The sequence below is a fragment of the Durio zibethinus genome, chromosome 3 (assembly GCF_047325235.1).
Source record: "Durio zibethinus cultivar Kanyao isolate XHJ-2024 chromosome 3, ASM4732523v1, whole genome shotgun sequence".
Taxonomy (NCBI): Eukaryota; Viridiplantae; Streptophyta; class Magnoliopsida; order Malvales; family Malvaceae; genus Durio; species Durio zibethinus.
The window spans coordinates 4,591,318-4,607,469 of NC_143164.1; the positions used below are offsets into that span (position 1 = coordinate 4,591,318).

Consider the following 16,152-nt stretch of genomic DNA (forward strand, 5'->3'; position numbering starts at 1 on the left):
TAGCATCAGTATTTAATTGACTGGTTTACCGATATACCTTAATTTAAAAGGATAAGACTTGTGTTTCCAAAAAAAAAAAAAAAAAAAGGATAAAATCAAACTTTTGTGTATGGGTTTTTTTTTAAAAAGTAATTTAAACATTTTTCATGAAAATCAATCAATTATTTAAAATTATTGATTTAATATTAAATTTAAGAATTTATTTTTATATAATGACAGTAAAAATTTTTAATTATACAAATAATTTTAAGAGATTGTCACATATTATTTTTTAATTATTTTTATTTTTTATTTTTTACTATGCCATAATGATTATGTGTAATCTTATTAATCTAATAAAATTTAAAAACTTCAATTAAAAGTGGATGTAAATTTGTTAAATATATATAATTTGTCTATTAAATTAAATTGTTTATAATTGAAAACAAAAATAAAAAATCCAAAATTAAGAAGTCAAAATTAATAAATGAAAAGCATTCAAATTAACTAATATTAAATTTAATCATAATTACATTACCTAGACCAGAATCCTTAAAATAAACAAAAAAGAGAAGACTTTACAAAAGAGGAGAAAAGGACATAAAGAAGAAGAAAACAAGAAGTCAGCGTTGTTAGACCAGGGTGAGTGATAGACGGAAATACAATTTAGCTTTTGACACAGTTTTTGCTTTGCTCCAAAGAGTGAACAAGTTTCCATAAGTTGCATGAAAAAGAAAAAAAATACATCCTTTCAGCCATATCTCTAAAGTCTCACTCTCCATCTATGACTCTTGCCATTTTTACTAAAAAAAACGAAATTTACTCAATAAAATCACAAAATTTGTCTCACATAATTTCTTTTTGAATTAAAATTTGCTTCATTTTATCTCCGTATTTTTTGTTATAAATTTTTGCTTTTAAAACCTGCTCAAAAACTCTTTCTTTTATCTTCTCTTTTGAGTTTTTTTTTTTTTTTTGGGTTTGATGGAGGCCGTACAGGGAAACGGATCTTTCACTGGAACGACACCGTTTGGGGCTCCGGTTTCACGGTCACCGAGAAGTTATCTCTCTTTTTATCAGAACCAAGGACCCGTATTTGCAGAAACTTCCATACGAAGCAACCTCTTTGATCGAACCCTAGAATCAGCCTTTTCTGGTCTCACTGTGTCTACTCACAAGAATCAAGAGTTAGAAGGCTATCCGGGTCATGTTGGTGGTGAATTCTTGAATGGGTCCGGGTATGCGGTTGGTGGTGGGGTGGCAAGAACAGGGCAAGAGAGAAACAATGTTGCTTTGAGTGTGGGTTTTGATGGGATGATGAAGGTTGGCCCAGATATTGATAGTTGGGATGTTTTCATGTCTAGTTCGTATCAACCCTCCAATTTAAATGGAAATGGGTATTTGCTTGATTCAAGAAGAAATGAACTTTTCAATGAATTCTCAATATTACCCTCTTCCAATCAAAATGGATTCTTGGCCGGTGCTACTGCTGCTGCCGGTTGCTCAACGGCTTCTTGTTCCGTAAGCAAGAATGTAATGAGATCTAGTTTTAATAATCATAGCAATAATAATAATAATAATAATCAGACTAACAATAGTTTTAGGATGCCTCAATGGTTACAGGAGACTTTGAATAGTTTGAGTCCAAGGGATTTGAGTGGTAGGATTGTGGCCTTAGCAAAAGATCAATATGGTTGTAGGGTTTTACAGAGGGCTATTGATAAAGCTTCAAAGGAGGAAATTGATATGATTTTCATGGAGGTTATTGATCATGTTGGTGAGTTGATGTTGGACCCTTTTGCAAATTATGTTGTTCAAAAATTTTTGGATGTGTGTAGTGAGGAACAGAAGAGTCAGATTCTTTTAGTGGTTGTTAAGGATGGTTTTCGACTTGTTAACATTTGTCTCAATGTTCATGGGTATGTTTGGTCTGGTTTATTCTTGGTTTATTCTTTTAATTTCTTAAGAAAACGTCTGTTTCCAATGACTTTTTTCATTTTGTTGGCAGGACTCGTGCTGTACAGAAATTGTTGGAGAAACTTACTACTCAACAGCAAATCTCGTTCGTTATGTCAGCTCTAAGCCCTGGCACTGTTGAATTGACCAAGGACATGAATGGTCATCGTGTGATCCAGTATTGCTTGAAAAACTTCTCTGAAGAAGATAATAAGGTATCATCCCAGATTTAAGAGTAGTTGGATTGGTTACAATTTGAGTTAAGCTCTGTATTTGTTTGTCTTGGTTCTTAGATATATTCAGTCATTTGAATTAATTTGGAGAGGTTACTACGATACTTCATTTCTAAAACGTTATCACAATGAAATAGTTGCATTAACTGTCCCTTTCTATCTTCCTTCTATCAATGTTGAAACTGGGCCAAGATTTGTTTTATACATTTGTTGATGTTGAACACAATTTGTGACCATTGATTTTTATTGGCAGTATATTCTGAATGAGGTGGCAGATAACTGTTATCAAATTGCAACAAACAAAAGTGGTTGCTGTACACTGCAGCAATGTGTTGATCACTCCAAGGGAGAGGCAAGGGCACGGCTAGTTCGCGAGATAATAGCAAATGCTCTACACCTAGCCAAAGACCAATATGGGTGTGTGGTTCTCTGAAACCTAATGTGTTAGTTCCCGGAAAGTTATTGTGTGTGTGTGTGTTTATTTAAAACGTCTTCCCTTATTGCTACACTTCCTTGCTTTGATGTGGAACTTAATGTGCATTTTAGAAATTTGTAAACAATGAAGTGCAACTTATTTGAGCTTGATATACTCCTGTGTCTTGTCCTTTTTTCTCTAGCAACTATGTGGTGCAACATATACTGGGATTGAAAGAGCCACAAATAACAGAAAGTCTTCTGAGACAGCTTGAAGGGAATTATGCATCTCTTTCCTGCAATAGGTATGGAAGCAATGTTGTGGAGAAGTGCTTGGTCGAATCGGGAGAACATCAGTCTACAAGAATTATAATGGAGTTGCTTAGAAGTCCAATCGTGTCAAGGCTTCTTGTTGATCCTTTCGGAAACTATGTTATCCAATCAGCTTTGACAGTGTCTAAGGTTAGATAATTCTCACACTCTTCTGCTTCCAACTTCATGGTCATTTGGTGCACTTGCTAAGGTGTTTGTGTATTGTAGAACTAGATATAAATGTCTCAAGCTACTTCATTAATCTATTGCACCTGGATAAGGGTGGCTTAGGGACCCAGAGAGGTTTGGGCAGTGTGATTATCAGAGTAAATTCTTTCATTTAACTTTCTATGTAATTTGGATTATATGAAATGGACCTCTGTTTTTGTGGAACTCAATACTTCTAAATGACTCTTTCTTTGAGTCAGCTATTCAAAACAACTTTGGTCTGATTCTCTAATAGGCGGTATCAGTATTACTACAACATGGAGTGATTTACACATGCTTAACTACTAATAGCAACTTATACCGGAGATTGTTATTAGGCTCCCTCTCATTTTTGGTTGTGATTTTCCTTTCCTTTGCATGAGCAGGGTTTTGTTTACCAAGCTTTGCTGAATCTGGTGCGGGTAAACTCTTCAATGATGCGCAGCCATGTTTATGGAAGATGGGTACTTGCCTGGTTCAACAAGAGAAAGCCGCTACACATGTAAACTTATAAATTACAAAGTTATAACATGAAGAGATACCCTAATAAAAGCTTTTCACCACAAATAGGTCTTAGGCATCCATAAGGATACAATTAGGATTTTGTGTACTGAGTTCATAACTGATCTGATGAGTCATTCTGTAGGATTATTGTGGGTGTTTGTAGTTTGTAGTCTTTGCTGGCTGTCACATGAATTTATCAGGAATGTTACACTCAATGTTGGGATCTTGAAAGTTGCCAGGCCATGGATACTCTGCAGCTGGATACAGGCTAACATGAAGTTGAGGTACAATCATTCTTTAGGGGATTTGAAAAGGGAATACACCATATGTTAAGGTTTTCCTGCCTTTGTTGTCCTACACTGTATGTTTAGCATTTCCTTAAAATTGATTTACTTGGAGTTGTTTTAACTCCACTTTCTCATTCTAGTGTTCTTGCAGCCTTCTAATTTATGAATTTCAGCTGCAATCATGTTGTTGCACCAACTGCACTTATAAAATGGTCACTTGTGAAAATCATGTTTCGTTCCTGTCTCTGCTGTCTCCCCGATCCTGTTTTTCGGAGTGGAAAACATGTAACGAAAATGTTATGATGAAAGGTGCAAACTCAAGTGTGAGTTAAACTCGATCATGACTCATTGAGTGATGATTGCATATTTGCATATTCAACACGCTGAATCAGATAGCATAATAACTTATTTATACTGGAATGTTGTCCATCTTTCATTATTTTTTTTTCTCATGTTTGATTAGTTGGCTATATTGAAAAATATTGATAAAGCTGGTTCAACATCCAATTTGAGGAACATGTCAACCAATGAAAATGGCAACAAAGATAAGTAAAGTTTTCATTCTTAAAACGAGGCCTTTCCAATGGCAACCTGATGCAGGCTTTTTGGGCACGTTTTTTGCAGGATCGTGATGCAATTTAAAAAATTATATGATATACTATCAGTGTTTTTCTTTGAGATTAAAAAATTAATTATATTATTTTTTAAAATGAAATTAATATAATAAAAAAATACATAACAACATTTTTAAATGAAAATCTAAATTTATTAAATATCATCTTCTAAAATAAAAATGTTTGTATCAATTAATTGAGCTATTAAGCTTTGGATTTTCACTAAAATCTTTTTGTAAAACAAAAATACATAACCCTGACCATGGCTTTGTTTCACAAAGATCATTAATTATTCATTAAGTTATAAACCGGATAACAACGATCGTCCGGTAGATTCAACGCTTACTTTGACTAAAATTCTGTACTACCCCATGACGTGCCTTCCCGTGATTGGCTCGGCACTAAGCCTGTCAAAATAACAAAAAAAGGGAAAATATCTTTTTTTGTCCTTCTTAAAGGACGAGTGCAGTCAATCGGGTCCTCCGTCTGCAAGGGTCCATAGTAGTTGACCATAATCTGGAGCCAAAGTGAGGCGACATGGCTCGAACCTGGCTTCATCTAGCCTCTTCCTTTCTAATCGTCTGTTCCGTAATCGGATTCCATCTGTCCACCGTCGGTGCAGAAAATCATCAGCTACGGCCAATGGTCCTTCCTCTACATCTATCATCACATAATCACTCGCTGCACCGACACGTGGACAATCTCCGCCGTCATCTCCAGCAGTCGGAGATCTCTCGTTCCACTCCAAACGCCCTTATGAGACTCTACGATGATCTTCTCTCCAACGGGTCTCTCTCCTTTTAAATAAAAGTTTCATTTTTTTTTTCTTTTAGAATGTTTGAAATATTGAGAAAATTTATTTATTTATTTATTTTGGTAATTTGCAGCTACTATACGACTCGGCTATGGATAGGAACGCCGCCTCAAGAATTCGCTCTTATAGTCGACACTGGAAGTACTGTAACTTATGTTCCTTGCTCCAGTTGTGCACAATGCGGCAAGCATCAGGTTCGTTTTTGACTTATCAAATTCGTACATTTCAGCTTTCCCATTTGTTAATTGTAATTGATCAATTTGAAATTGATGCCTTTGTTTAAATTGATTGAGATTATTAACTTTAATCAAATTGAAATTAGTGAGTTATTGGCTTGATAGAATTTTAAATTAAAGAGCGGAGTTAAATGGCGATTTTGAGTCTTAAGTTATTCCCATTATGAGAACGTGAGTTATGATTGGCTGCTCCATTTTGAATCTTAGTCTAATTGCTTGATTTCTAGACCTGTTAATTAGAAATTAATTAGGGGAAATGGTGATTTTGTAGCAATATTAATCTCTTGTCCGAATCCAGGATCCGAGGTTCCAACCAGATTTGTCTAGCACTTATCAAGCTGTAAACTGCAATCCAAGTTGTAACTGTGATGATGAGCAAAAACAATGCACTTATGATAGACGATATGCTGAGATCAGTTCCAGCAGTGGGGTGCTTGGGGAGGATGTTGTTTCTTTTGGGAATGAAAGTGAACTTGTGCCTCAGCGTGCCATTTTTGGTTGCGAAAATATGGAAACGGGTGATCTTTACAGCCAAAGAGCTGATGGTATAATGGGTTTGGGTCGTGGGGGGCTCAGCATTGTGGATCAACTTGTTGATAAGGGTGTAATTAGCAATTCATTTTCTTTGTGTTATGGTGGGATGGATGTTGGTGGGGGTGCAATGGTTCTTGGAAAAATAACTCCTCCTCCTGATATGATTTTCTCCCATTCAGACCCTTTCCGCAGGTATACTTATCTTACAGTATCGTTTTTGTGGATGCATTGTTTCTAAGAATGCATCTGGTTCTTCTTAAACATTCACTGTAGTTTTTGAATGTCAACAGCCCATACTACAACATTGAGCTTAAGGATATCCATGTTGCTGGAAAGAGATTGAAGTTACCCGCTGGAGTCTTTGATGGAAGATATGGGACAATCTTGGACAGTGGAACAACATATGCTTACTTTCAGAAAGATGCGTTTGTTGCATTTAGCAATGCTGTAAGACCTAATAGCTTTCAGTTTCATGATAAGTTTAGTTTGTTTGATAGTCTAGTTATCATTTTCTATTCTATGTTTAATATTTGCTTTACAGAAGCCAGAATTGATAATTGAGGCTCAGAAAAAGTTTTGGTTTTGTTTGTGAGTTTTAAAAGCATGTGCCTTTGTTGCATTTACATGCGCCCCAATAGATGAATGACTACTCAGTTTGTCATTTATTGTAATGAATGTTACTTTGAGAAGAGCGAGTTGGAAATTTATGCATTAGGTATTATATAATAAGGCAACTATGGAGGAAGCTAAGTACAGATACATATGAATATATCTGGGTTAAAACTAGTTATTCCTTATGAAAACTGCTTTATTAGTTTCCAAGCACTTGGACATGCTGCATCTTAAATATTGGTACTATCTGCTTTAATAATCCAATTATAGGACCTGTTCCCTTCAGAAGTTTGAAGTGTGTTGTATTCTGCACGTTATTATCCTTATTAAACAAATATGGAGTCGATTTTCATAATTATTATTGGGAAAACAGTAATGGCACTTTGTCTAGAAAAAAATAAGGTAGTAGTGAAATATCAATTGACTTATTGCAATTTGCATTTGTTAAGTTATGAAATTAACATGTTTATGAGGACTAGGATTATTGGGGATTGACTTCTGTGGTCTAGCCATATAGGATTCAGTATTCCATGAACTGTTGCTTGGTCTGTGCCTCCATCTTGAAAATTATGGCTGCAACCACAGCATCAAGGGTTCAATATGGCCGCAACTATGATTAATCTCTCTCATCAGAGAATGCTTAATGTCAGTTTTGTTCTGCACTTGCTGCAACTCAAACTATTCTGTCAGTTTATTTGTAATTGTCTTTAATTGTTTTAAATTTAATCTTTATTAACATAAATATCTGCATCTGTGTAACTGTATGCTAAAGTTCAGACCTGTTTTTCATGGTCATTTAGCTGTTTTAATGCAGATCCTAAGGGAAGTTCATTTTCTCAAAAGGATCCATGGTCCTGACCCTAATTATGATGATATCTGTTTTTCCGGTGCTGGAAGGTGTTGCCGATAACTTTTTCATTTGATACGAAATGCTGAAATTTGTTGTCCTGAATCCATCTTAATGGTTTTTCCTGAAATGTGATACAGGGATGTTTCCCAACTATCAAAAATTTTCCCAGAGGTTGAGATGGTATTTAACAATGGAAAGAAGTTATTACTGTCTCCAGAAAACTACCTGTTCCAGGTAATTAATCCTTTTTTTAATTTTGCATGCTTGAAGTCCAAAATGGGTACGTGGTAGGTGGCAAAGTTAATTTAAGTGGTTATAAGACATGCTTGCACCATCTATTTTCTGTCCTAGTTTTTCAAACTACTATCTGACACATTTTTCTTCTGTCTGTCTGTTAATGGCATGCTTTGTAGCACACAAAGGTTAGTGGTGCTTATTGCTTGGGAATTTTCGCAAATGCAGAAGCGACTACTCTTTTAGGAGGTATGTTGCAGCCTTTTCCAAATGCAAAGCACCTCTCCCTCTATGTATGCGCAAGTGTGCATGCATGTGCAAGTGTAGCATATGCGTGTCATATAGTTTTGAAAATGTTTGCCAAAAATCCAAAGTTCTTGCAGTATACTTAGACTCATCTGAACCATATGCTTCAGTCCAACTCATTATATTCTGTTTGTTTGCATGACTGAGTTAATAATCTCTTTATCTTTTGCTTGTTTGAGGCAGGAATTGTTGTCCAGAACACCCTGGTCACTTATGATCGGGGTAATGACAGGATAGGCTTTTTGAAAACTAATTGTTCTGAACTATGGAGAAGAGTTGGGTTCTCTGGTGCACCTGCACCATCTCCTTTAGTCTTCCAAAGCAAGGATACTAACATGGAATTTCCTCCTACACTAGCCCCAAGTGGATTGCCACCAAATGTTCTTCCAGGTGCATGACTTATTACTTGCTTTCTTACAATATTTTTCCCATTTTCATTGGTTTCTTCCCTTGCACTGTTCCATGAATTGATGTATCATGATCACAATTTAAGTAAACATACTTTCTTTTATATAGGTTAGTTGTTAAGTTCTTTTTCATGAAGGAAAGAGCAAGCTAGATGAAAATTACAAATATAAACAGGGACGCGGTACTTGGTTTGAAACTCCTGCTGGTGTTGAGCATTGATGGAAATTAGAAAACATAAAAGAAGGATCCGGTTGGTATTCGGGAAAACTACACTATAGTTATAACAGACCTCCAAGAAGCTTATCAACTTTAACTGTTAATCTCACACCTACTTTTTTCAGTCACCTTTATGATAGTTAAAACTGGAGTTCTCTGTATTCTTTATAAGGTTTTCTTTTGATGATATTTAATTTTTTGAAAAAGAAGTTGCTTTTTGTGAGGAGGCTGATGACTCAGTTACTTTTGTAATCTTGATAAAATTTGTTATTCAAACAAAGATAGTATCATCTATGAAGTTAGGTTTTTTTCATAATAAGCATAAAAGTGTCTTTTAGATTTAGAAGGAGTCTTATAATTCCTAATAAACATCATACATGCAACTCCAGGTTCATATATATGTATATATATTATATATTTCTCATATATAATCTGGTTTTTATTCAGATACTCACAAATTATACCTATGTGCATGCATTTATACCTTGTTGTACTTAAGATGGCCTAGTTTCGTATCACATACTTTTTTGTATAATCTTGTGTACTCTATAACCATCATTTTCTGCTAGCAGAATGGATTGCTGATTGCTTTGGACTCATAGTGTTTGAACCTTGTGCTTATTTCATTTTCCATGGATTCGACATTTAGTATGATGATAAGCTTAGCAGTCTTGTTGATTTTTGAGTGATAGTTATGCAAGCATTTATAAGAATTGATCTTGAAAACTGTAAATTCTCTCTGATGATATTATCTCCCCGCACACGATACTCAGGTTCTTTTCATATTGGATTTATAACATTTGATATGTCAATTAGCACAAACAATTCCAACTTGAAGCCCAACTTCAAGGAGCTTGCAGTGTTAATTTCCCAGGAACTGGAAGTTGTTAATTCACAGGTACAGCTGAATTATCTTGACTTTAACTAAGTTTTCTAGGCCTTTTGGGTTGTGTGTTTGGACTGCTTTTGAAATATTTTATTTATTGGTTCACTTGTTCAGGAAGAACTATCTTGTTTGGTTATTGGTGCAATGTAATCTGAATCAGATTTCAAGTAATGATGTCATATATTTGGAATCATTGCCTGATTTTCATGGTTTTGTCAAAACGTGTAACATGCAGATTTAGCTAGAGGTGTCCACCTGCCATGAGGCCTACTAGCCACCCAAATTTTGGTTGGGCTGGGCCTAGACCAAAAAGCTAGGCCTGATAAAAATTCCAGCTGCGCCCAGGCAAAGATTTCTTTCTAGGCCTGAGCTTCAGATTTTATGCATAAAGCTCAACTTGAGCCTAACTCAAGTCAGGCCATGGACATCTCTAGTATTTGACTTAAACTTGGGAATTAATCTTGCTTGCCCTATGATTATGTGTGGTTTTCTTAATCTTTTTTGTGGGTACTGGGGAATTAATCTTGCTTGCCCTATGATTATGTGTGGTTTTCTTAATCTTTTTTGTGGGTACTGAGGATTGGGCATATGGTGACCACTTTATGCACTTAGTCTTATTCCAAAGATAACCTCCCATAGTGCAGTTTTAGAATTGTAGGTCTATCCATCAGTGTAACTAGTATTTCTTTATATTGCTTTGTGTTTGACAATTATGAATTAGCCTTTATCTGGTTCATCAGTAATTATGCGATTGGTTTGATTTTTCAGGTTCGCCTGTTGAATGTCACTTCCAATGGGAATGATTACCTTGTTAGATGGGGCATTTTTCCCTCTGCATCTGCTAATTATATTTCTAATACCACTGCACTGGTATAACTACTACTGTGATACTAATATTTGCATATTCAACTTAATTTTTTCCATCTATTAACTACAGCATTGATCTGAAGCTTATTTTCATTTATTATGGGCAGAGCATAATTCTGCGCTTAAGGGATCATCGAATGCAGTTTCCTGAGAGATTTGGAAAGTATAAGTTGGTTGATTGGAATGCTGAACCTCAAAGGAAGTTGTACGTTCTCCTTTGCATTCCACTTTTATTTTTCCTTTCGCACTACTAGTGTGGATTTAATTGGCTACTATTATTGTGATGAACAAATCTTTTGAGCATTTTGGACCTTGAAGGAACCCAAAAGTCTTGCCTACTTATTAGCCATATTGTGCTAGAGATAAGTTATGGAATTCTGAGTCCCACGCAAAGACCGCGAGTAAAATGTATGATTTTTTAACCCCCATACAGGTTGAATCTTCTCAGGGAGTTTTGTTTTGAACACTATAGAACTAGCACGTGGTAGCTTTAAGTATGGGCTGCATGGGGGTCTAATGATCTTATTTGGCTTCATCGGATTGTTTTTATTTTTTATTATTATTTTTTTTTTCTGATCTTGGTCTTGCTTTCCTTTTTTATGGGGACAAATGCTTTTTGGTGCTTTTAGAGTGTCACATGTTTAGAACTACATATGTGAAAGTAGTTAAAACCTAAAGATTGATCAAAATATACAAATAAAGTGCAATACATAGTGCCATATGTTTGGTGCATTAATTAAGGTCACAGTTAAAGGGATGGGACTGGGATGCCAGCATGCCATTGGTATTAGAATGATGATGGAGTGGGTTGGTAATACAGTAGTAGTGGGATGGTCCGGGTGGAGAAAGGCCATCAGATAAGCGCTATTTTTGCAGCCCAGAATGTTGTCATTAATAGGGTTGGGAGGGACACATGATGCAGCAAGGGCCCCTTGGTTTAGACCATTGTAATAGACCTTGATATTTGCAGTAGTATGTATTACTTGTCTACAAGTTAAGGTTCTGTTTGCCCTAGGTCAAGGTTCCAGTTTTAGGACTTGTTCTACTATGAAGCTATTTTTACCTGAACTCAGATAGATGCGTCACACATGGGTGGTTGGTAACACTGACACTGATTTATGGGGCATCAAGAATCATGTACATGTGGATTCAAGTTGCCTGACGTGAGTCCATTGCAGTTACATTAGAACTAGGAATCCATATGGAATTTACAGAAGTAAAGCCCCAGCTTTCCTTTTTTTTTTTGTTTGTCCGAGGGCATTCTTTTCTAGACTGAATATGTATTATTTATTTTCCCATATTCTTGAACTAGTTTAACTTCAGAAATAACACCGGCTCTCTTCACAGGACATGGTGGCAACATCACTTTCTGGCAGTGGTAGTTGGATTTATAACAACTATGGTTCTTGGTTTGTCAGCCATTGGAATATGGTTAGTTCATCGACACAGACAACAATCCATCAATCGTTATGAGCCTGTTGGTGCTCCTAATTCGCAGTAAGAGCTTCAGCCTCTTCAATCTTAAATTTTCATTTGGGCATAATCTGCCGCATAGTTTTCTTGTATACTGTTTATTACTTTCCACAGAATACATGCTTTCGGAGTTCTCAAACTGATGATGATGGTGCATCGAAGCCAGATCAATATGAGGTGATGAAATATGCAATCCCCCTGTTGTAAAATTTTTTTCTTCCATTTTTAGAAAAAGAACAAATACCACAAGTGCAAATAGATCATATTTTTTACTGTCATGTATGTCCATATGTGGAAGAAATCGCACTAAGATCAAGTAATACAAAACCCATTTGGGGAAGGAAATCTATATTATTCTCTTTTTTCTTTATTTTCTTTAGAGTACATAATACTCTCATGTGGTGGGCATTGCTATGCGTAAAATATCTCATTTACCTAAATTTGATGTCATTCAACCCCAATCTCTGATGATGCAAGCGTAGAAAAAAGAAGACCAACTGCTCTTGGCTTTGAAACATCCTGAACTATGATGAAGATGCCAACGCTGTGGTCCTGGCACTGATTGCAATCGCACCTGTTGCTCATTGAGGAAGAACCCACTCACCGTGAACAATCCCTCCATTTTGGGTCTGGCCAATAAAGAGGAAGAAGTGGTAGAATGTGGTACGTCGCAGTCTCGCAGCGCTGCTTTTTCCTTCCACAGTTTTGTCCTTTAAAGCTTACTTCCCTGAATAAAGTGAACGGAAGGATGGGAAAAAGTTGGAGATTTTAGAGTAAAGGAAAATAATTGAGATTTTATGGAGTGAAAATTGCGCTCCAGACTTCCATTAACCCCACATTAAATGAGGTATTCATGGTAAGGACTAGAGCAATTTCCATTTTCTAACCTTTCTCACCCGCTGCTTTAGTGCATGATGAGGATGGTTTACAATCGATAGTAACCCACGAGCTCTGGCTAGCTGCCTCCTAGATGATCTTGGTACAGGAATAAGGATATTTTCTCTAACGGTTGTAGAATCTAGCTGCCCGTGAACTTATTTTACTCGAAAATCTCAAACTGCCAAATGCAAGCAAAACAAATATAGTGGCTGCTGTTTACATTCTACTTTGCAGTATATTGTTGGAGGCTTATGTCCCAGAAGGCAGAAACTCCTAATGCGCTCTGGAACTTCTGGGAACTGATACCTTTACATGCCTTTTTTTTACCAGTTATCAGTTAAACTACTCAACAAGCCCACTAACCTTAGTATTACACAAGAATTTGCATATAAGTTAGCAAAGGATACGTCGTTGAGGTGGCAAACATTAATTCTAGCAGCACAAAGGAGTCATTTTCTGCTAACTTTTCTCCTTTTCCAGCACTTTTACTGTTCATGATCAAACCGTTGTGTATACAAATTGTGACATCTCTCAGCACTGGCAAAGAGGACGATTTTTTTCCTTATGAGCACTAGTGAAAGAGACGTCGGGACTTGAGGATGTTCAAACCTTTTTCTGGCAAATTGTAACGGATTGATGCAGGTGGCATGAATCAAACGGCAATCGAAACGAAAAGGGCGAAAGGGAGAACTCATCGCCGGGGACAAAACAAAACTGGTTTGTTACATCCTACGTTGCACAAAATTCTGCTTAGAAAAATAATATTACAAACAGTCAACCTCGAGCCTAAAACTATGTTGAACAAGTATCTCCCAATGGCACAAACTTAACTGAAGATCTTGAACTTGTACATCATTGTGAAGTACAAGCCAGCTGCCATGATCAAGTCTTTATTAGCTTTTCAAGTTTAAAGATCGATCATCAATTTAATCACTCTAGATAATTACCAGAGTACATGGAAATTATTCAAATGAGGCAACATATACATAAACCATGGGAGGATCCTATTTATTCATTTAATAATGTATACTAAATTAAAAAAACCTTTGATGGGACCTCCTCCATGACTCTTGATGTTTAGTTCCACAAACGGACGTACATTGTTATGCAAAAGAAATACATGTATGAAAAATCTAAGGGCACTTGGGCTTGCCCTTGGAGTTCTTCATGTCCCTGTAGCAAGGGCATTCATACTTGTTCCCATATGTCCCGGATGGAATACAGTTGCATTTCTTACAGCAAATTCCACAGTACTTCAAGCACCTGTCTTTTTCCCCTGCCTTTGAGCACCTCACCTTACACTTGGAGTTACAGAAACCTGCCATAGACGAAAACACAAACTCATCATTTGCTTACAATAGAGAAAACCAACCAAAGATTGACAATTTTTAGTTTGTTCATAGCTCTATTTTTCATATATACCAGAACCGGCCATTGACACCTCAAAGAAGGAGGAGCTGAGAACAAGAGAAACAAGCAGGAAAGTCACCAAGACAAGCTTCATTTTCTTTCCCCAAACAAAATTTTGTTTACAGTAACAATAAGCCCAAAAAACCCAAGAATTTCCAGTTGGCAATAGAACGAGCCCGGTGGGGCTGGCTTATTTATATAGCGAGGAGCTGCTAGCTCAAGCAGGGGTAGGTAAAAAGCAAGGAAATCGTTTCCTATGAAAAATAAATAACATCGATCAACAGCAAATTACAGACTGTCAGGGGGGATATGCTTTGGGTTTGGAGGAGGGTGACATCTCGTATAGGTTTATGGCTTTAGCTACAATGCCTCTCCAGTAACAGGACTATATTGTTAAGGAACATCAAGTACCAATCTTATTGCATATTTGAATGTATTTATGGCTTTAAAGCAACTCTTTCCAATTTGTTTGGACTTATTTTGATTTCGTGGCATTCTTTTATTCGACCTTCTTGGAAAACATTAATGATATGAAAAGTTACTGGGTTGATTATATTAAAGCCAATATTTCGTGAAGCTTAAATTTGCCTTTGCATGGAATGTTACTTGAAGCTTCAACTTCCCTTTCCTTCTTTTGCCATTCTACTTTTTGCCATCTACTACCAACTAGGGAAGGGAATCTCGATGCAAAATACAAACCAACTTAAAAGTTTGTGATGTAATAGAATATTTAAAGCCAATTTTAGTTCAAAGTAAGCAAATCTTAAACCTTAATTTTATATAGTTTCATGTCATGTAAATAACTTAATTTATAGAGTGTAAAAGCCTCTTAGAAATGTGGCTGACAGCATTTGCCATATATAGGATAAATCTTCCGATGATTTGTTGAAGTAAAATATATTACGATCCTTAATTTGAAATATATATATATATATATATATATACATCCAATGGGCAGTGAAAGCACCTTTCCTAGCCAGTTTCTTGGTTACAATGCACTGATGCCTTTAAGATTACGCAATGAATGTTCATTCCCTATTCCTTCTTTTTCTTACAATTTACCTTTTTGGGGTCGGAAGAAGACTCTGGAAGAAGAGAAAGAAAGAAAAAAAGAGAAAGATCATGCAGTATATCAGTTGCCATGAATGCTACGAAAGAGGAATATTGGTCAATGGTCGGCCCTGTACTTTGCCACCTAAAGCGTGCTGTGTCATGTGATCTGTTTGGATTCATTGGGAAGCATATGCCAAATAAAATAGGCCAATATTTAAAGACTTTTACATTGCATGTTCTACAAAAAAGATTTGGCAACTGGGGAGGACACGTCCAAAATAATAATGTTCCATGAGATTGAGATTGGCATATCGTACATGCGATGTGTATTGATTCATTCAATGACTCAAATTATGACAGTGAACCTTAATTTCGATCAGAAGCATTGAATTGAACGCATTACATGGCTGAGAAATGGGCATTCGGAAACTTAATTGGAATTAAAGAGATGAAATCAGCCTGTCTTATCTCAGTTGTGGCTAGGATAAAAGGTTCGAAGTAGGTATAAGAGGTGACTCATAGTCAGCTTTTATTTCTTTCATTTGTTTGATTATTTGCCCCCATATTGACATGAGGTAGCCTTTTTTCTTGAATGGCTTCCAACGGGGTCCCCTTCCATTAGTCTGCAACCAACCTACGCTGGCAGCTAATCACCAGGTTATAACTATATACATATATATAGTTATAACTTGTTTGAGATGTCTGAAATCTGAATCAGTAGATGTTAAATTAACCTAACAATAACATCAATGTATTGGAACCAGAAATAGAGCAACTGTCATACAAAGAGCAAAAAACGAGCTAAAAGTTTGTGGAATACTTTTGCGTGGTTAGCAGTTATAACATGTAAAAGGAAATCCCTACCTTA

The 16,152-nt window shown here is 36.2% G+C and overlaps 3 protein-coding genes across 3 annotated transcripts; 2 read left to right on the top strand and 1 right to left on the bottom strand.

Moving 5' to 3' along the window:
* Window positions 1-647: 647 nt before the first annotated feature.
* Window positions 648-4,278, top strand: LOC111301253 (putative pumilio homolog 8, chloroplastic). The gene is made up of 5 exons (XM_022896791.2): window positions 648-1,898; window positions 1,988-2,150; window positions 2,422-2,585; window positions 2,786-3,044; window positions 3,488-4,278. Exons 1-5 carry the CDS (start codon window positions 964-966, stop codon window positions 3,605-3,607), a joined length of 1,641 nt encoding a protein of 546 aa, XP_022752526.2. The 5' UTR covers window positions 648-963; the 3' UTR covers window positions 3,608-4,278.
* Window positions 4,279-4,990: 712 nt separating this feature from the next.
* On the top strand, window positions 4,991-12,312 carry LOC111275317 (aspartic proteinase nepenthesin-1-like). The gene is made up of 13 exons (XM_022860632.2): window positions 4,991-5,294; window positions 5,394-5,514; window positions 5,855-6,282; window positions 6,381-6,537; window positions 7,517-7,599; window positions 7,690-7,786; window positions 7,966-8,035; window positions 8,276-8,482; window positions 9,490-9,614; window positions 10,371-10,472; window positions 10,577-10,674; window positions 11,817-11,966; window positions 12,057-12,312. Exons 1-13 carry the CDS (start codon window positions 5,044-5,046, stop codon window positions 12,121-12,123), a joined length of 1,956 nt encoding a protein of 651 aa, XP_022716367.2. The 5' UTR covers window positions 4,991-5,043; the 3' UTR covers window positions 12,124-12,312.
* A 1,423-nt stretch (window positions 12,313-13,735) lies between these two features.
* LOC111275630 (peamaclein-like) lies at window positions 13,736-14,624 on the bottom strand. The gene is made up of 2 exons (XM_022861113.2): window positions 14,244-14,624; window positions 13,736-14,139 (listed from the first exon to the last, which is right to left on the bottom strand). Exons 1-2 carry the CDS (start codon window positions 14,323-14,325, stop codon window positions 13,955-13,957), a joined length of 267 nt encoding a protein of 88 aa, XP_022716848.2. The 5' UTR covers window positions 14,326-14,624; the 3' UTR covers window positions 13,736-13,954.
* Between the last annotated feature and the right edge of the window lie 1,528 nt (window positions 14,625-16,152).